The 21,712-nt window shown below is 46.2% G+C and overlaps 1 protein-coding gene and 1 pseudogene across 2 annotated transcripts in view; both read left to right on the top strand.

Annotated features, from left to right (window-relative positions):
• The window catches only part of InR (Insulin-like receptor), a 214,213-nt gene that overhangs the window by 178,660 nt on the left and 13,841 nt on the right, over positions 1-21,712 (top strand). For both annotated transcript variants that reach the window (XM_077659858.1, XM_077659857.1), the window contains exons 16-24: positions 312-687; positions 11,876-12,011; positions 13,246-13,412; positions 13,765-13,933; positions 16,182-16,281; positions 18,825-18,889; positions 19,511-19,653; positions 20,481-20,545; positions 21,243-21,375. In XM_077659858.1, coding sequence (XP_077515984.1) covers positions 312-687; positions 11,876-12,011; positions 13,246-13,412; positions 13,765-13,933; positions 16,182-16,281; positions 18,825-18,889; positions 19,511-19,653; positions 20,481-20,545; positions 21,243-21,375 — 1,354 coding nt within the window. The remainder of the gene's footprint in view (positions 1-311; positions 688-11,875; positions 12,012-13,245; positions 13,413-13,764; positions 13,934-16,181; positions 16,282-18,824; positions 18,890-19,510; positions 19,654-20,480; positions 20,546-21,242; positions 21,376-21,712) is intronic.
• LOC144125997 (uncharacterized) lies at positions 5,430-7,303 on the top strand (annotated as a pseudogene).

Below are 21,712 nucleotides of genomic sequence, written 5' to 3'. Positions count from 1 at the left end.
CGCTTCAGAAATGACTGTAAATGTCTACAATGTCTCACTGTTATTCTTTTCTCTCACCGCTGGCGTGGCAAGGCCAGCAAAAGTTGGAACTTATCGTTGCTGTGTGCAGGGGTGCGTTATACACAGGTACGACTTGTAGACCTTAAAATATGGCAGTTTTATTTGTCACACATCATAGTGGCCTTTTTTTGTGACAGATCTTTGTCCCAAATTTTTGCTAGATGACAGGTGATGTGCTTTGAGATAAAGAAGAGGATAAAGTGTTTGGTGTTCCGGGAAACAATCAATGCTTTTTCTTCTCATTTGCACAGGCCCGAGAAGGATTCAGCGTCAAGCATCGTGGGAGAGCGGCACAAGCGCTCGTATCTGGAGGGTGGCAGCGAGACAGGGCACGACAACGACCTGGTGGGAGAGAGCACAAGCACTGCAGCAGGTCCCACCTCCCCAGCTCCGCTGTCCCTGCCCTCCGCAGAGCCTTCTCCGACTGTGCCGAGCTCCCCTGATGCGACTGCTTCTGCGGCCGGCAGTGGTGGTTCACCTGCAAAGGATATGCTGGACGTCATTGATATATGCAACCCTGCTGGCAGCAATGTGTCATCTTCAGAGCACCACTTCTGTAACTGGGTGTCAAATCAAACACAGACTGTGCAGGAAGGACTACATCATTTCACGGAATACTCGATACGGGTGAGTACGGTGAGGCAAGCATTGGAACACTGATTGAATGCTTCACGATTCTTATGCCCCTTCTCATTGATGACAGCTGCTATTTGTCATCTACAGTTGAGCCCACATACAGTCGAACCCCACAATAACGAAACCGCCGGGGAAGGAAAGCTTTTTCATTCTCGCGAGTATTTTGCTGTCTAGAAAATGGACAAATAAGCACACCCATTACATTCCAGAACCAAAATTTAATGAAAAAAGTCGCTTATTTTGCTCTGCTTCACATTGCTGTGCAGGAGCTTCACGACTAGGGCTTCGCAGCTTGATAAGCTATGCATAGCTTCGTCGTCGTCGTGGCCACCGAGGAAAGTCCGGATAACATCAAAAGCGTCAAGCACATCATGCGAGCTTACTTGCTTTCCTTGCTCGGTTGCCGCCATCCTCGTTGTCACTTTCCTCATTTCCTTTGCGTACAGTGTCAATAATAGCGTCATCGCTGTATTCCTCATGCACGATCAAGTCAGCATCCGCACACAAAAAGTCATCCAGTTCAACAGTGTCTGGCACCATTGCTTCGACACTGAGAAGCGCGTGTCATGCTTCGGTTAGTGGCTGCAGGTTGTCACCGCTTGCAGCAACACTCGCTTCCGGTTCTGCCAAGGCGTGCTGACCAGTCACGAAACCGGCGTGCCTGAAGCAGTTCTGGCCAAGGGTGGCCGAAGTAGCAATCCACGCCCTGGGAAGCATCTCCAGCGCCATGAAAAGATCAATTTCCGTCCGTCGCTTCATTTCTATATTTAACAGCATCTGCCAGATAAGTCATCCCTGGTATGCAGACTTGACACTCTTATTAACCCTTTGGTCAAGAGGTTGAATAACGGATGTGCAGTTCAGAGAAAAAAAAACAGGCGGACGCCCGTCAGGCCAATGTTTTCGATGTGGTGGGCACTGCAGTTATATAAAAAAAGGCAGACGGATCTGCCCTGCTTCCGCATATCCGCATCAAAGGCTTCTAGCCAGCCGGAGAATATTGCCCGTGTCATCCAAGCTTTCTGGTTAGCAGTGTACTCGGCCGGAAGCCTTCGGTTACCTTTAAAGCACCGTGGTGTCTTGCTCCGGCTGATCACTAGGGAGCTTGTCAGATACGTCCATGTTTGAGCACAAAAGGATGGTCACCCGCATTTTGCTCAGCTTGCCGCCATGGCATTTTTTCCCCTCAGGTCGAGCGTTGTCGATGGCAACATTTCATAAAAAAAAGCCATTTTCATCTGCATTATAAATTTCAGAGGGCTCGTATTTGTCCATTATGCTTTCGTAACTTTCCTGCATCTAGGACGATGCTGCTTCAGCGTCGACACTCGCAGACTCCCCCGACAACACCTTGGCGACGATGCAGTGCCGTGCTCATTGATGACAACTGCTTTTTGTCATCTACAGTGGAACCCACATACAGTCGAACCCCGCAATAAAGAAACCGCCGAGGAAAGAAAACTTTTTCATTCTCGCGAGTATCTTGCTGTCACGAAAATGGACAAATAAGCACACCCATCACTTTCCAGAGCCAAAATTTAATGAAAAAAGTCGCTTATTTTGCTCTGGTTCACATTGCTTAGCATCGGCTTAGCCATCCTGCGCTCACCTTAATATTTGTGCCCCATAATGCATGCGAAGTCAATCACCTTCTGCTGCAGAAGGCTTCCAGACAAAGGCATCTTGTTCGCTCTCTTGTCGAGGAATCCCTGGAATACGGCTTTGTCAACGTCTTCGTAGACGTGTTGCCACTGTCTTGTTCTGCGCTTGCGTGCCGTTCTGAAGTGCCGTCATGATGCTGTTCTTCGATTTCAGAATCGCAGAAAATGAGCTGCACGGGATACTGAATTCCTCCTCAATGTCCGACTTCTTTCTACCGTTTGCAGCTTCGGTGATGACTGCAGACTTTTCCTAGCGTTAAAAACTTGCGCTTTTTAGCAGGGGGCGGCATATTTCCGACAGGCCAAAAAAAAAACCACTGGACACAAGCAAGTCACGGGTGAATTCGCTGTGCACGAGGCATGGTAGCGAAAAGAAAAGAAGGATCCGTTAATCTGCCTAGATGCTTCCCTGATTGGCCTGCGGTGTCGTCACGTGAAACGTCACGTGCGTGCGTAGTTTCCAACAGATGGGCTAGCAAAAAGCCGCTTTCAGTGAACAAAAAAAAAAATCTTGTTGCTATCATCATCATTACCGAACCGGCAGAAAGTAAACAGCAGTGGCCGCGCCGGTGTTTGTTGGCAGAAATGAACGGACCCTACTTTTCGGATGAATGTGCTGCTGCAGTTTTGCCATTTGTCTGTCCCCAATGGCTGATGTGCCGGAAAAACGTTGCAGATCACTACCTCAAGCTTTCGTTAATGCGGGACTGCTTTTTAAAAACTCTTCTCTGTTGAGAGGGGGCAAATGCATTGAACTCTATGGAAGTTTGTCGGGGGCGCCACAATTTTTTGTTTCCGCGAGAATTTCGTGCTTGAGGGCTTTCGTTATTGAGGAGTTCAACTGTATATCGAAGTCTGAAAAGAAACACTTGCAAGTTCGATATAACGCGTCATTCATTATAAAAGTAGCACTAAAGTTAACAACATACAAGCATATTGAAATGGAAAAACATGAATTTATTATGTTTCTTCATCTTCATTGCTTTGGAGACAACGCAGTTTTCAATGTTATCGATGGACTCTGAACGGCTGAGGCAGCAGTCTTCTATCGACACACTGTACCATAAAAACCGGACTATAGGTCGGACCGGAATATAGGTCGACCCCTTAACTAACCAATTCTAAAAATGAAAAAAAAATTTTTCAGTGGAAAAAGTACTGAAAGACACCCTTACCTTGAAACAATTGCGGCTCAGCAGGTTGCGCAATGGTGACAGTATTTATTTCCATTTAAATGCTGCTCGTATGTACACCCAGCCAATTTTGTACACCCAGCCGCTTTCACGTGGATGCATTCGGCAGTCACAGGCACCGATCTTGCACGCAGTTCCCGGACGAACTCCGCAACCTTTCCTTCACATTCTGGATACGCTGCGGTCTGCCCATGGAATGATATTTTCTTTTGGTTGCTGCAATTTGTAATATGCAGCTTCTGCCTCCGCCAGTACCGAATGCTCTTTTCGGATACTCCAAATTCGCGCCGTGCCGCCAGGTTGTTGAGAACTTTCGTGTACTCAGTCGCGTTTTTCTTGAAGGCGACGGTGAATTGCTGTTGGCTTCCGCTCATTTTGAGACAAAATGTGAAAAGGCTGCCTTATCCAAAATAGCTTCGCAACAATGGAAGTGCAAAAGAGCGGTGTCACAACGTCGCCACGCCACTGACGCCGCGCTGCTGCTGATGGCGATGGTGATGGAGGCTTAACTTCAGCCGCCAATTGTTGCAAGATTTCCGTAGTTTTTCCACCAATGACCAATATATAAGACGGGGGCCGACCTTTCGCCATGGTTTTAAAAAGTTTGACCTATATGCCGGTTTTTACAGTATATTGACAAACTATGCTCAGTACATAGTGTGCATGGGCACAGGTTCTCTCAAGTTCTCGTCGCTGTTCGCATCAGTGATATCCTGGTTATCTGCGAAGTCAGCAATGATGTCTTTGTCCGCAAGCTCTCTTGCTGTCTCAACGTTGTCTTCTGCGGAGACCAAGTCGCCTACTGTTGCCCCATCACACATTGCACCAGGAAATTTGCACTACTGATTTCACAAATCATCAAGCCCGCGACAGCTTCATTGAGCTCACCCGACAGAGAAGTTGCTCAGTTTTCTCTGGCAAAGCAGAGACAAGAATGTCGGAAGCAGTTCTGTATAGTTCCGTTTTTGACATCATTCCACAACCCATTTCATGCATAGACAGGGCGCATAAGAGGTCGATTTTGAAGCGAAAGCTTCACTATGCCAGGTTTTCAAGAGGGTACCGTCAGTGCATCCTTGAAAACTTGGGTCGCACAGTCCCTATGGGCGGCTGCGATAGGAGCAGCCACCTGCCAGTGCAGGGGTGCATCGCTTCACCGCTGCCCCACTGCGCTAGTAGTGACATTACAACTCGCCATACATGATCCATGTTTCCTCGTTTCACTCGTCGGCAGTGTTGAGGTAGCGCTTGTCCTGTCTTCGCCTCGTCGTCTGTAGTTATCGCGCTATGCTTTCTGTGTAATAATGAACCAGCACGGCAAAACATATTCCCTCCTTTAAAATACAGTTTTACCAAAGCGCAGTCCGTGTTCCACTACTGTGAACCACATCCGCAGATGGCCAAGAGGCGCGCACACCTGCCAATGCGCAAGCGCATCGTATTTACGCGATTGTAAGTCAACCTATTTTCAAAATTTTAGAATCCGAAGTGGGGGGGTGTTGACTTAAGGGGAGATGCGCGTCGAAAAAGCGAGTTTTCCGAGTAATTTTTCAGTTTTGAGTTTTTGCCTGTAAAATTATCTTTGGGCATTCAGCTACAACTCCCGAAAAGATCAAGGCAAAATTCGATCGCGAAATTAGTAAAAAGTCTATTTTATTCAACCACGGTGGCTCGAGAAAGTGCTGCTTTTCGCGCAAATCGTCTACTTTCGAACGCCTGCATCTCGAAAACGGCGCGTTGCCCGCCATTGCCGTTTGCTGGGAGAGGTTGAGTAAGCCTTTTTCTCGTAGACAGCGCCTCCTGCAGTTTCGTATCTGGCTGAAAATAATAAGAAAAACACGTTTTTCGCGCACGCTTCAAGCGTCGCTATTGGCCCGGACTGATGCGATGCTGTGGCGAAGCCTACCTCCTGGCCTTTCCTGCTCTTGCTTTGTACACGGCTAGTCCGGCGTTTCAATCGATCTCTGCGGCCTTTTAGCATTTGTTCATTCGCGATGAACGACTCGCAAAAGCGCGATTTCCGAGTTCGAAAGGCTCGTACGAACAAACCGTACCGAGGACGCCGTCGCAAACTTCACCGGAAAACGGCAACGAAAAGAAGTCACCCGACGCCAGCTAGCCCTAGCCAGGCGAACGGGCACTCGGACGAGATCGACGCCGCGGTGGAATTTGTGAGCGCCTCGGAGGTGAAGATTGGACTCTTCAAAGAAGATAAAGCAGCGTGCGGTCGACATTCTGCGAGTGCTGCGATATGCGAAATAGGCGCGCTTACGGCGCTGGTAAGCGGCGCTGCTTGCCCTACGTGCCGTGCCTGTACCCTTGCGGTACGCGAACCGGCGGAAAAGCGAAAGGGGCTTTCAGCGTTTCTTGAGCTGCACTGTGAAAATAGTGAGTGCCCAGCATCGGTTCTTTCTGCTGCGCACACCTCGAGCCGCGTTGTGCCCAGTGAATCTGCGGATGGTGCCAGCGGAAATCGGGACTATGTGAGTGGGAGCTCTCGTGACAGCTTCGCCGTGAATGTGAAACTGGTGGTGGCTGCGCGCGCGATTGGCATCGGGCATGAACAGTTATCGCGATTTTGTGCTATTCTTGGCCTGCCAAACCCATTGCACCACAAGAACTTTACTGCGATCGGCAAGAAAGTTCATCTTGCGGCCATGAAAGCCGTGGCAGAAAACATGGAGAAGGCGAGGGCTTTCACGAGAGAGATGGTGGATGACTCAGATATTGCCGTCATGTTTGATGGCACATGGCAAAAACGGGGTCACAAGAGCCATAATGGAGTTGGCACCGCTGTGTCAGTCGACAGTGGTTTGTGCCTCGATTTTGAGGTCCTGTCGAACTTCTGCCTTGCTTGCAGTCGGCACCAAGACCTTGGAAGTGAGGAGGAGGAAATCTGGAAGGCGTTCCATGGCCCTGTTTGTGAGAAGAACACTGAATGCTCCTCCCACGCCATGGAAACAGAGGCAGCAGTGCATATATGGCAGCGGACCTCCTCGCAGAAAACCCCACTGCGCTTTACCAAATTTCTTAGTGATGGGGACAGTAAAGCTTTTAGTGCTGTGTGTCAGGCTAAAGTGTACGGCGAAACCTCCATCGTGAAGGAGGATTGCACAAACCATGTGGCCAAGCGCCTAGGCACTGCTCTTAGGAAGTTGGCGACACCTCTTCCACGCGGTGAGAAGTTGAAAGATACACAGATACAAAAGTTGCAGAACTACTACAGGATAGCAATCACAAGCAACCGGGGTAATGTACAAAAAATGTATCGTGCCATTTGGGCATCATATTTTCACTCATGTTCGACTAATAACGCTGGTAGCCACAAGTTCTGCCCGGAAGGAGTGGAATCATGGTGCAAGCACCGACGGGCCGAAGCGCTGGAACAGCCTGCACCGGACCACACCCCGCTTCTGACAAAGGCACAGGGGCTAGCTCTGCTGCCCATATATAAGCGCCTCACTGAGGAAAAGCTGCTCACCCGCTGCTTACAGGGGAAGACCCAAAATGCAGCAGAGTCCCTGAATAGTAAAATCTGGCTGCTCTGCCCAAAAACCAGGTTCGCTTCCAGGACTGCTGTGGAAACAGCAACTGCCATTGCTGTTCTATGGTATAACAGCGGACATACAAGCTTTGAGAAAGTGCTTCAGGAGCTTGGTGTGCTGCCACCAGAAGAGCTTGTTGTCTTAGGTAATTCCCGGGACCAGAGAAGAGTAAAAAAAATGTCACTCCGCCAAACTGCAGAAGCTCGAGCGCATCGCCGTAATATGGTGAAGAGAGCACGCCTCACAGACTCTGTTAGAGAAAATTTTGAGGGGTCAACTTATGGGCCAGGGGAGTTCTGATGAACATTGCAGTGTTCTCTGCATATTTCTCTATTTTCTGATGAAGTTTCATGTGCTTTTGTGAAGTTTATGAAAAATACAGATGTTTGAAACTTTCAAATGCAGTTTTCTCCATTTGCAGTTTTCAGCATTTTCTACGTTTCGTGCAACAAATTTCAAGTACTTCCAATAGTCAGATTTGGATGAAATTTTGCACACAGCCTCTTCAAAGTGTATAGAATGTTATTATCTATCTGGTTATAAAATATCTGTTCAACATTTTTTTAAAAAAAATCAGAATGTTGACTCATGGTGCCCAAAATATACACTTTGGTGTTTCTGAATTTTTTTTACAATTATGGGCTAAAATGAATAAATTTGAAGTAGATTTGAACATACTACATTACTAAAGCAACACAATGAGCTATTGCAAGCTGCTCAGAACATAAATTTAATTATCAAAAAAGTGTGCACAAAAGACCCTATATTATGCTTGTGTGAACCCATTTACATAAAAACTAAAAAATGTATGCCGAAACTAAATACATATTTGGAATCAGCATTAAAAACTATCAGTGGCCAAAGTTTCATAACCTTGGGTTCATTATTTAAAAAAAAGTGTTTTCGAGGAGCATCTCCCCTTAAAATCGAAACCAAAGCATCGCACCGTAAATAAAGGCGAGACAAACGAGATATCAGGCATAGTACAGTGTGGTTGCATATTTGCTGCGCGGCTCCGTCGCATCGCTCTTGGTGCTGTCCTTGAGCAGCTGCTATGTCAACGCGCAGAACCAACATCCCCCCCCCCCCCCCCCCCCCCCCCCCCCCCCCCCCCGCGATGCGGCCAATGGTGGCTGTAGATAAGCACGGCCCAATAGCGCATTCATGTTCTACTCTTAATAGGCGTCACCCAAGTTTTTTGTAGTGATAGCTACATTACGCCAGCTTTTCGCCTCTTCGCCGTCACCGCACTTTGAGCCGTGGCAGCACTGTGACGTCACACCGCGGCCCTTAATTCTGCAGCAACTCGGGTCGTCACGGTCACCGCGCGGCCACCTCTGCTGCCGTTGGTGCTCGTCGCGCCCTCTGTGTGATGTCGCACCACGGGCCTCGATTCTCCGGCAACTCGCCTCGTCGCGGCCACCGCTCCTGCTATTGGGCACTCGCTGTGCCCTCTGTATGACGTCGCACCGCAAGCTCCGCAGCTGTGATAACCGGTTGTATAGAAGGGGAGAGCTCGTGTCGCTGCAGCCATAGTTGAGGCCACAGTATGGATGGTGAAAAGGAACTACAAGCGAGGCCTAAGCACAGCCGGGGGTCTGTAGCTATTACTACTCGACTAGGTTTAACCATAGCTAAACCACAGCCAATTTTTTTTTGTTTACTTTCAACTGTGCACTCTGTGCTCAAGGGAGCGTCGATAGTTGGTGGAAGGGCCGCTGTTCCGATCGCGGCGGCACCCCAACTCGGAACCGCAGCTGCGCCGGGAGTGTTGCTAGCTGACGGAAGAGCCGACGCCACTCACGCGTAGTTTCTCTTTGGCTCTGACGAATTCGACTACTGCCGGCCCCGTTTCACAAGTTTTTAATATAGTGCTTCTTCATTCATCATTTGTGCTGTGGGTCCGGTAAGCGACCGGCGCTCGTTCACGGCTGCATTCAAGATGGTTGTCATTCTTTACGCCGAAGAAACGAACAACTGCGCACCGGGCTGCAAGTTCGACGTTCGCAGTGGGTGATGCAGGTGTGGCAGCTGCAGCGAGGCAAAATTTTCAGCTGTTCCACACGGCGTCGTGATGTGCCTGTTTGCGAAGTGCGGGATTTCGCTGCACGACGATCTTAGAACGACGAGCTGTAGGACCGCAGCAGTGATCACGACGGCAGCGCTAGTGAGGATGATGGTGCAAGTGTGGACGAGTAGCCCAGTGACCAATACATTTTCAGTTTGGAATGTGCCCACGGGCGCTTCCGCACGCAGCAGCCGATAGCGACTGGTGATAAGCAGAGGCAGCAGGATATTGCTATTGCCAAGGCCAAAGGCCAAGTGTAAACGACCTCCAAGTTTGTTTTTTTCATAAACGTGATGTGGGGGGTCGGCTTACAGTCGTGTAAATACGGTAGTTGGGTCCTTGCAGAAGCAGATTGTGCTGTGATAAAACTGTAATAACTCGATTCTTTTTCTCTTTTGCTCATCAATTTTCTTTTTAAACATAGTTACTAAGGACGACAAAAGAATACGTGTGGTTGCGCATTATTTTTTGCCGCATATAAGTCACATTGACAAAAAATTTAAAAAAAAACGCGACTTATACTCAAGAAAATATGCTATATATCTACGCCAAATGCCGACTTTTCTACACCAATAGGCACTTTTGGCTGGTCCGAAGCTGCTCCGAAGCGACTTTGGCCAATCATATTACTGCTTGCGGGAAAGCTAACCTCCAGAGATGTGCTGAGGGAGAGCCAGCTTCTTATCGAAGTTTTCCAGAGTTTGATCGGACCTGTGAGGAAGCTAAGTCCTGGAGATGTGTTGAGGGAAAGCTAGCTTCTTGAGCCACCCTGTGTTGCCAGATGTTTGATCTATTGGATGTGACAGTTAATTTTTGTACGATGTAGCCATACGTTTCACTAATACATTCACGTTGTAGTTTTATGGGGCTTAGAAATTATGCGATAAAAAGGATAATTCGATCTAATTAAGTTCAATATTGTCCTGTTCAACTTTTATGGTTTAATCTGGCCATATTAGAGCCAGGCATTCTGGATTACAGCAACTGCAGAAGAAAGCTACAATTTTTGTGCCTGCACTGAAGAATATGGCAAAATGTAAGGATCCACTGAACAAAAATAGCATTCATGTCTTACAAAATTAGCTGGCACAGCACCACACGACAATGTGAGTCATGCCGGGCTATCAGTCCCTTTGTTGTAGTATGCGTTGTTGTGTAGATGGTGTGCAATGCTGAGTTTAAGTGCTCTGACCTAGAAACGCATGCCACAAGGCATTCACGCATTTAACATGTTCACTGAATTGAGCTGTTGAAGCAAAGCTCACATGGAGACAGCTTCAATGCGGATCTGTAAAATCGGAGTAAGGAGTGTTTCAGAAGACTTTTTTAGGCATGTGCGAATATTCGATAATTTCGGATATTCGGTCAAATAGTGAGGTATTCGATATTATATTAGATCCGAATGTTTTGTATTCGTCATCTCAAAGTAGTCGTCACAAGCGAATAATGTTTCTGGAACTCTTGCTGTGTGGGGTTTCGATTCAGCATACCTCTTCGAGGATGGCACCGTGACGTGCGCGCAACCGAAGCGCCACCTCCGCCACCATGCCTGCGCTCCCGTGTGTGTGCCGGAGCCGGTTTGTGCATCTTAAAACCCAGTTAATTCAAATATTTTTTGTATTCCCAATGACTGAATTAATGAGGTTTTACTGTATTATGGAGAGACAAAGGCACACTGCACCGTATTTACTCGCATATTGGCTGATGCATTTTTTGATCGATCCCCCAACTTTGGGAAAAGGAAAACGAAAAAAAAAAATTGGTGGCCATCTTACAGTCCGATTCGAAAAATCTGCGACAGCAGGCTGTGAACCGCCTCTCTCGCCTTCGCTTGCGCTTCATGTTTTCTACGCATTGCTTCCAGTTTGGCTGCTTGCACCACTGGATTATCGTATCTTTTCTGCTTCGGCCGCTCTCACCACTGAGCTCTGGCGTTTTGCTCTTCTTGTTGCTGCTGCCACCTTAACCGGCGCAATTCAGCAAGTTGAGCTCGCTGGGCTGTTGCAACGTTTTGAGGGGCTGACAGCATCTTTTGCAAAAGCAAAGCTTGAGCACGACTAAGTGCAGGCGGGCCACAAGGCGCTGAACTTGCCCACAACATTGATGGTGTGTTGCAGTGAACCAAACCGGTTCACTTTCTTCTCTTTGCACCCTTCTCACAGTCCTCCGACGGAAGTTCACCTTGAGCGCTAGTTGAGTTCTGCCCTTCTATGGGTGCTGGGGTAGTGGCGTTGCATGGTCGTTCCACCACCGTGACCTTAGCGAATGGTGACCCTAACTCTGTCCCCTTCAAAAGGTTGAAATATTGTATAAATCGACCAACGGAGGCTTCACAGGATATCGATAGCCAACACGTCCCATTGGGGCCGTATTGGCTGTCCTTCATAACAGGCTTGAGAAGTGACCCTTAGTAGTCTCAACGAAAAAAGTGAAAAGGCTGTTTATGCTGGACTGTTTGGACTGTGTGCACTAATCCTGCAGTTCTTTAGTACCTGATTGCCTTCTGTATGATTGCCTCCTGATTGCCTTCTGTTTGAAAGGATTATTTTTTCATACACATTGACTGTGCTGCATCCCTGGCCATCCTTCAAGTGGTTCACATGAGGTAGTCAAATGCTTGGAAAGTGTCTGGCTGACAGGGGAGAGGGGTGAAAAGGGACTGATTGTATAAGCAATCTTTGTGACAGCATGGCCCTTTTGGTGTCCCTTTAGATTTTGGCCTGTCACAAGAAGTTGCTGAATCCGGCCAAGCAGCCTTTCTACCAGTGCGACACTGATACTATGTATGAGAAGGAGCCTATGTGTTGCAGTGTAGAGTCCATCACTCGCATCCGCACGCTGCCAGCAGGTAAGTGCCAGGCACTGCACAAGTCCTTCACATTTGCCCCCCATACCTTCTTTTTTTTTTTCCTGGAACTCCTGAAGACGGAGCTCCTAAATGGCATTTTAGTATTGAGATCAAATGAGCAAAACATTTTGGAAGAAAAAAGAAAAGAGACAGGACAACAAGTGCTTAAGAGTGTCATTGTGAAAATGACGTGATGGCTGCTTAGAAAACACATTTTTTCATTGTTGCCCCTGTGTCTGCACAGGACCTGAGTACTATCATTTCTACCACACAAACCAAGAATTCTGGCATACATACATACTTCCAGTGCAGACATCAGCTGTTTCAGACTGTAAAAAGAACGGTTCAGTATTGTGGCTGAATCTTGCTTTCATTGCTCAGCATGCCGGTGTGTGGCATGTTGCTTTCGGAAGCTCAACGTCAATGCAGATGCACCCGGTTCTTGTCCAGTAGATGGTCTTTGTGGCTACATTTGCTTTGTCTTTTCTGATGCAGATGTAAACTAGAATGAAATGACTAAGCAGTACTAAGGTGCCTCTGCAGCATGGCGAAGCCTCCTTGCAGTGATAGCAATCTCTAGGCCGAACCTGAACAGAATTATGCATAGCATACTTGGTTTAGCACATCTCAGATCATGTTTGATGCATCAGAGCAGCCGTAATTCTGGCATTTTGTTCAGTGCTTTGGAAGGTTGTGGTTGTCTTGTATGCACATCTTGTCGATGCCAAACTGCACCCTGGCACTGTTGTTTGCATTCATTTGAATTCTCGTAGAGCAGAAATCATGGTGCACTTAGGGTTGGGGGCACAGCAGGTACTACTTGGTTCTAGTGATGCCAGAGTGAGTACTGCACTGTTTTCAGTTAACACTGTTAGCCATTTACAGCAGGATGATGAGAAGAAATGGGAAAGATGCAGTGTGTTGGCTAAGGCTCATTCTCGTTCTAATTAGCAGTTCGTGGCTGAAAATCCTGCGGTGTGTTAACAACTCCTGGTCTTCATATTTTCACCTCTTCATGGTTTTCCAAATCATAGTGTTTTTGTGAAATTACCGGAAGTTGCTACGAAGTTTTTTCTTAGCTCACTGTCCTTTTGGAACATGCAGCACTGTTTCAGAGCGCTTTGTGTGCAGTGCTTCGCTAGGGGACGAAGTTCTAGCAAAGTGCAAGTCAGTGGGTGGAGAAGGAAGGTGCAGCCTGTGCACCATTTTCTGACTGCTGTTTTACGTGACGCAGCTGGCGCAGACGACGTGGACAGCTCCTCTGTTGTGGTCCAGCATGAGAACACCACTGCGACAGACGGCAGCAGCGGCGGGCTATTCGTCAAGTGGGCCCCCCCTCCCGACCCCAATGGCTTCATCCTGTCTTATCAGATCGAGTACAAAATGATGAATCAGGAAAAGGTTTGCCAGACCTCTGTATTTTTGTTTGGCTTATGCTATGGCTTTTGCCTAATTAAGTGCAGCCACGGAAATATGCTGGTGCTATTTTGGTCCAGCTCATGCAAGTGGCTGCAGCTCCACATATTTCAGCTTAGATTTAAGCTTACCAGCAGTGTACACACACTCCCAAGATTTGAGACAATCAGTGTTTGCTAAGCAGTAAAAGAATTCTTGCGTGCATTGCTAGAAAGCTGCCTTGTGCTAACATGCCTTTTTTTTATAGCTTCTGGTATTTCAGAGTTGATACTTGAACATATCATTGCATTGGTGTACAGATGCGATAGCGAGGCTGGTTTTTCTCCTCTTCTTGCAGTTCACACCATTCCAGTTCTGTGTTTCGCTCAGTGAATTCATCAAGCATGGTGGGCGGGCTATTCACGGTCTTAAACCAGGAAACTACTCCTTCCGTGTGATGGCTTCATCCCTAGCCGGTCCAGGAAATTGGACACGTCCGGTCTTCTTTGTTATTGCTGAACAAACAGGTGAGCACTTCATTTTAAATTATGAAATGGTGTAAAGTAGAAACCCAATGATACGATCGTGACTGATACGAATTTCAGTATGACACGAATCCATAAAATTCTTTGCCCAGATTGCATTGTGTACAGCGTGTAAAATTTTAGCTTTTCCAAACGCACTTCTGCGCCACTACGGATGATATGAACGCAGAAGCCATGATTGCACCTGTGAGCAGTGGAGTAGGTACTGCGAGCACTGGCGTGTGGCTGTAAGTACTGTAGACTCTCATTAATTCAAACTTCAAGGGACCAGAGATTTTTGTTAGAATTAGCAGTTTTCATTATCAGAAGTGCACTTTGATATGATCCAAAATTATATGTGGTTTGCTTTATGGATATTTATGCATACAGATAGCATTTTTTGGATCTATTTCTCTAAGCGAATGTTGCTAAAAGCTTTAGCACAACATAAAATTTGGGTAAAAGACAGTGGTATGTTTACTCAAGTGTGGTTGAAAAAAATTTATCAATAATGACCTGGTTTCCCAATAGAATAAAACCACATTAAGGTCTGAAGGGACTGAAAAAAAGTTCCGAATTATCCGTAGGTCGACTAGTCAAATGGGTGTAAAAATATTTTGAGAAACAGTTTCGCACCATATCGAATTTAATTGATGAAAAAATATGCTATGGTCGTCTGATTATTAAGAGAGAACTGCCCAACAATGACGATTATTTGCAGTTTCATCATGGTGTACTACATGCCTCTATTGTAAGGATTATCAAAGCAGAACTGCTTCAAAAATGGTAAGGCCTTCCACAGCACAGGCTCCACAGCCTAGCAGTGGGGCCTCCTCACAAGTGGCGCTGTCCATGTATGGAGGCTTCACCACACAACGAACAGCTCGTGATGAGCGTGCATTATCCACGCATAGGACCGCATGAACGGAAGCGAGGCAAATGCAAACTGGTGCCAGAACAGCTAGATGCTGTCAAGGGATGATTTATTACACACACTCACAGAGTCCCTCGTGCCGGAGTCCCCAATTAGTCATCCGCAGTTCGCGCACCGTATGCAACGCACACCGAGCTCACACTTGAGCCCATTTCAACCACGCCACTCGGATCACTCCCGCGCTGCTCGCGCACATGCCCGCCATAGCCCACACCGCGTCCCCTCTCCCTCCAGTGTTGTCAGCCATCCGTGTGTGTCCCCTGATGGCGCAACCCGCACTGGCCCTTACAATGCCTTCTAAAAAGAAGGAAAGAAAAAAAAGAAATCAGGCGTGTGCCAATTAGCATCCGAACCAGCGCGCAGCTGGGCTTGGCTCACTGAAGTGAGGCCGACAGCCACAATCATTGTGGGCTGGTAGTGAAGCTTATAAAACGAAATTACGCAGCGATAGGGCAACTCTGGTGGGCACGGCCCTCCTTCGGACCACATCTGAGTTAACCGGTTGGAGGGGCGCAATTTTCAGCTCATGTGGTGTCGCAAACCTGACGTATCGAACCTTGGTTGCCGCTCTTTTGTGCGCCAGGAGTTTAGGAGCAAGACAAAAGTTTTGAATGAACTGAATTTAAGAGAAATCGCGGCTTGAAATAAGCTACTTTAAATTGCATTGAAAGTATAGCCAGCCAACGAAAATTTTGAAACTTGTTTGAATTAATCAAAAGTACAAATTATCCGAGTTTGAATTATCGCGAGTCTACTGTAAAGCATATCAGCCATATATAGACTCGTGTAAATGCGTTTCCCGAGCTTTAGGACGCGATTTTTGTTAGTTTTTTGAGGATTCGAATTTCAGAGGTATGGATATTTTCTGTTTTCCGTGAGATTCGTATCAACGAGACTGCTCTATTTACCCTGATATTTGTCAGTTGATATTATATGTTCTCACTATATTCCCTCAGCTACTTTTCTCATTGCCGTCAACGGACCAGATGTGTTACAAAGTTTCTTCCACACTTAAGACGACGCAATTGCGGACTGAATTCTGCGAGCACTAGAAAAGGAGCCGTTCAGATCATGTTCCAAGAAATTCTTTTTTTGCAAGAAGAAGTGCGTTTGAACCGTACTCAATTATTGCATTTAAAACATATCAACAAGGTTTTACTATTTTGTTGCCTCATTTCCTTTCCTTTTGTTGTTTGAAGTGCTGTGCTTGGTCAACGTGCCCAACCTTTCCAGCCATTTAAATTGGTCTTTCTTTTTTTTTTTTCTCCCACCTCTCCCCTCATTTTTTTTTTCTTCCTCCCATGTACTTCCTGGCAGAAGTCATCTCACAAGGAGCCATAATCGCCATATGTCTGGTGGTAGTGGCTACTGTGGCTGCTGTTTCTGCTGTCATGTGCTTTATATACCAGAAGAAGAAGTGAGTTGTTTCACATATTTTATTTGCCATGTCAGTGTGTCCAGCTATTGCTTTCTCTCCTCTCTGGGCCCAGCCACATCATGAGGTGTGTTCTGTGCCTGCTTCAGTTGAAAGCTGCAGTTGTACTGAGTCATGGTTATCTGAACTCATTTGAATTCTCTGTTTGTTTTTTTCTTGCCTTATTGCAGTGCATGTGAGAGGAGGTTCAATTATTTGTATGCCTATGTGGAAAGTAGGTGCCGTGCGAGTTGAACTGGATAATGCTCTATGGCTGCAGTATTTGGCCTGGCAGACAAGTTGCTACACCATGCTGAGGCATTTGGAAAAGTCTGCAATGGTTTTGTGGCATTCTTGGAAAATTAAGGGTAGCATGCACCAACTGCTACTGCATCAGTTTCCTTCCGAGCAGGACACATGTTCGTTAAATTCGGGCTGTCTGAGATGCGTAGTAATCAAACCGGTTAAGCTGTCGAGAAAATGCACCCCATCAGAGGAAGCACTCTGAAAATTTGCCCAAGCATTTCCTCAGCAGCGCATCTATTAAATTCAGCACATTCGATGCATAGCTAAAATAATTTGGGACATAAGCAGCTTGTATACAAGACAGAGCTTGAAAAAGTGTGTATGACATTTCGCTAGCTCTTAGTTTGTGTGCAGCCCTTGCGTTAGATTTTTATTTCTTTCTTTCCACAGGGCACATATTATAGTACAAAGCATTAATTGGCTCATAGCATAGTCTGGGGTAAAGCAAGCATAGAAGCATGTCTTCAGATTTTTATAGCAGCATTCTAAATGAATCTTGTAAGCATGCAACCTACCGTATTTACATGACTGTAAGTCGACCCCCCCCCCCCCCCCCCCCCCCCCCCCGCATCCCATTTCTGAAAAAAAAAAAAAAACGTGGAGCTCATGTTCGCTTGGCCTTTAATAATACAATGCGATAGCACTATCCTGCTGCCCCTGCTTATCGCCAGCCGCTATTGGCTGCCGCGCGCGGGAGCGCTCGTGGGCACATTCCAAAACAAAAATGTATTAGTCACTGGACTACTCGTCCACACTTGCACCGTCGTCCTCACTAGCGCTGCAGTCGGGATCACTGCTGGTCACACAGCTCGTCGTTCTGATATCGTCATGCAGCGAAATCCCACACTTCGCAAATCACGACGTTGCGTGGAACAGCTGAAAATTTTGCCTCGCTGCAGCTGCCACACCTGCATCACCCGCTGCGAACGTCGAACTTGCAGCCCAGTGCGCAGCTGTTCGTTTCTTCGGCGTAAAGAATGACAGCCATCTTGAATGTAGCCGTGAACGAGCACCGATCGCTTACCGAACTCGGAGCACAAATGACTACTGACGAAGCACTACATTTGAATGTATGAAGCGCGGCCGGCAGTAGTCAAATGTGTCAGAGCCAAAGAGAAACTACATGTGAGCGGCGTTGGCTCTTCCGTTGGCTATCGACACTCCCCGGCGCCACTGCCGTTCCGAGTGGCGGTGTTGCCACTATTGGAACAGCGGCCCTTCCATCAACTATCAATGCTCTCTTGAGTGCTGAGTGTGCAGTTGAAAGTAAAAAAGGACTTGGAGGACACCTATTACGAGTAGAACGCGAATGCGTTATTGGGATGCCGCCACTTATCCGTAGCCGCAATCTGCAGCCACATATGAGGAGTGTGGGGGTGCTGGTTTGCTGTTTATCGAGAGCCGCCATGGGCGGGTGGAGGGGATGCCGGTTCTGCGCGTTGACATGGCAGCTGCTCAAGGCCAACACCAAGAGCGATGCGACAGAGCCGCATAGCAGAAATGCAACCATGCCGTAGCATGTCTGATACCTCATTTGTCTCGACTTTATTTATGGTAACATGCTTTGGTTTCAATTGTAAGTCGACCCGCCCTCCCACATTGGATTTTCAAATTTTGAAAAATAGGTTGACTTACAATCGTGTAAATACGGTAATATCATTCGGCAACCCAGGCTGCTCCATCACTTCCCTGAAATGGTGCACGTTACTATGTTGCTCTCTGTGGAGACCCTATGTGATTACTGCACTCTGCTGCAGCTACAGTTAAGGAGGTACCACAGAGTGAGTGTCGTATTTTGGGGATAGAGTGTGGTGTAGCATTTTTTTTTTGTTGCCTTCAAGAGGAACCCGTGTGCAGTCTGCGGATGGTTGTGTGACACCGCGTGGCACAAAGGGCCCTGTCTTGTTGCATTGTGACCTATGCATGTGCAAACAGCTGAGTACATGCTTCTTAGCTTGCCTCAAGCACACTTTGTAAGCATGATGAAAAAGTACAACACTACCATGCTGATCTAACTAAGAAGGTGCTGCTTGACAAAACTAGTGCACACTAAAGACAGGCACAGATCTTGGTACAAACTATGTGAACATGAAATATGTGCACCTGTTGTGTGTATGTGCACATGTGTTTATGTGGCATATGTAGTGTGTTACTTGCTGCTCTAAATTAGGCTGATTTAACTCAGTTGGCATTTCTTTTTTTTCTCTTCAATATTTATTAAAAAATTTCTCTCTTCACAGACGAAACCCAGAGGTTCCCAATGGGCTTCTTTACTCTTCTACAAATCCAGAGTATGTCAGCTCAGGTATGTGTCGAAAGAATTACTGCACTTGACTGCTGTTGATGTTTTCTGTGTCTGCTAGTGCTAATGAAGCGAGCCTGCTTACTTCTAATGTTAAAAAACCATGACACGTATGCTCACTTGTCCGTGTGCTAAGCAGTGCCACTGCATTGTTCATGTTGAGAACAGCATGTGCAGAGATGCAGTGTGAGAGCAGCACTGCATAACATGCTCTATATTTTATTGCATTGCCACATTAAAGATGAAAATAGGGATGGTAAAGGAAAATGTTACCATGTTGAGCTGGTATTGATCACTGCAGAAAACTTGACATTGTCAAGCCGAAAGCAGTAAAATGAAGGCCTGGGGAGATTTCTGGCTACCAGGCTAAGCCAAGCTTGAAGACAAATGTTTGTACGGCTAGACGTTCTGTGGCTCTTTCCATTTTGCTGTTTATATCATTTGCTGTGGCAAAACAAGGTGTTGAATTAATGGAATGTGTTGATAAATACTGCCCACATTGTTGCCTATTCAAGACATTTTCTTTACGCTATATCTAACTGATTGGGGTTGCTAAATACTGTTGTTCATAGTTTATTCAAGGTGATCTATTCTGCCATTTCTTTCTTCTCGCCATTCTTACAGTTTATGAACCAGACGAGTGGGAAGTGCCGCGCGAGTCTATTCAGCTGGTAAAAGCACTGGGTCAGGGCTCTTTCGGCATGGTCTACGAAGGACTCATCTTCAACCTGAAACCAGACAAGCCTGAAACAAAGTGTGCTGTAAAAGTAAGACCTTCTTTTTCACTTTTGCTTGCCAAGCATGGAGGCAGGAAAGACGCATATTCCACATTTTTGATGTCAGTTAATGACATGGCTCAACAGCACTGGGCACTGCATGCAGTGCAAGCACTCAGTCCTCTGCTGCCTCTGAAAACGGAGTGCTGTCATGTCTAGCTCAGTCATGTTCATGATTCTGTAGCGGCATTAGAAGTTAATTGTGTAAGCACAGTACCAAGACTAAAAAAAAGTTGCTGCCACCTTCTGGAAGACGAAGTGACGAGCGTTAGCTGTTTGGTTTACTAGAATTGGTATGAATGAGTCACCAATCAATCACCAATTCGATATACTAATGACATCACCAATCAATCACCAATTGCTTTGCTATATCAATTTACTATAGGGGCTGCCATCTTGAATTCCTCGCACTTAGAAAATTTCACGCCGAAGGGAGGTGGTAGCAGACACCAGGCAATCGAGGTACTTTTTTCATTCATTTTCGGAGCTTTCCTCACTGTTGCATTTTCCCGGCTGTTACGGTTTTTTTCCCCGGTCCGGTGAAAAACGTATGAACAGGGTTCCACTGTATCCGGGTTCGACTGTATGTCTTTGAAGGAGTCTGTTGGTAAAGCAGCTGCATCATAATAAGATGTCCAGAATCTTATGCAGCTTTGATATTTCCTTTACTGTGGCACACCTTGGGTAGCTGTCAATGATGATGTTTTTTTTTCCCTGAATTCTTTTTTTGTTTGTCTCGAAGTGTGTGGTTAGTGGTAACCATGCATTGACAAGCGCACGCTTATTTTGTGTGTGTGTGTGTGTTGGCTCATTTCCAGACGGTGAACGAAAGTGCCTCAATGCGTGAGCGAATAGAATTTCTTCAAGAGGCATCTGTGATGAAGTGAGTAAAACCTGTCATTACAGTGTGTCTTATTTATTTGGTGAGTGAGTGTGCATGTGCATGCATGATTGGGTGTGCATTCGAACAGTGACTACTATTTGGTTATAATAAGGGGCCTCTTTGTTTCTGCTGATTCTCAGCATTTTTTTCTCTTCCTTTAATTAGACATTATCGACGGATGTGTAAAGAATATTCAAAGGCTCTTGCATATTTAGTTAAATGCAGCTGGTGCTGATAATGTTTAAAAAAAAAAAGAAATATGTGCGCCTACTGGCACTTGTAATACAGTCGCCAATTAGTTTTTCTTTTCTTTTTAACTACGCGGGACTTGAAAAATGGGCCAAATAATCAAACAGTCCAAACAATCCATAAACTAAAAAAATCACTTTGCTGAAATAAAATTAGTCTTAAAAGAAACGCAAATTTTGCCCACTGGCATGTTCCGCCCACAGTCGATGATTTAGCTTGTGTCAAGAGTCTGGAGTGTCTGCAGCACATAGCACGCTGTTGGCACCGCACATGCCGATGCGCAGGCATCAGCACTTGCTGATGCACTAATAGCGTGACTGCACCCGGTCATCGACATGGACATGAAAGACAATGGAAAATAACCAGAGAAGCCTTTACAGTGATAAAAAGTGTTAACTTATGGGGCACTGTATTGATACGTGTAATTCTGCACATACTTGGCCTACAGGGGCTTCAGTTGCCAGCATGTGGTCAAACTCCTGGGTGTGGTGTCCAAGGACCAGCCTGTGTACGTGATCATGGAGCTCATGTCACATGGTGATCTCAAAAGCTATCTACGCTCCCACAGGCCAGACAACGATGTGAGTGATATTTTGAGATCACCGACAGTGTGCGGAGGTGGCACTATAGTTAGCATGTGACAGCATCTTGTTTTTCAAGTTATATTGAAATGTACATGTTAACATGTTTATATATGTCATACTTATTGGATGTACTGTACAAAAAAAAACATTAATTAAGGCTACCGCAGTAGTGCTGTTGTTGTTTTTTTTGGGACGAATATTTGATCATAAGCTTATTTAAGCATGGTTATATTGAAATGTACATGTTAACATGTTGATATATGTCATACTTATTGGATGTACTGTACAAAAAAAAACATTAATTAAGGCTACCGCAGTAGTGCTGTTGTTGTTT

This window comes from Amblyomma americanum, chromosome 3, assembly GCF_052857255.1.
Source record: "Amblyomma americanum isolate KBUSLIRL-KWMA chromosome 3, ASM5285725v1, whole genome shotgun sequence".
Classification (NCBI taxonomy): domain Eukaryota; kingdom Metazoa; phylum Arthropoda; class Arachnida; order Ixodida; family Ixodidae; genus Amblyomma; species Amblyomma americanum.
Note: the sequence above shows the minus strand (reverse complement) of the source record. Positions and strands in the feature narration are given on the sequence as shown.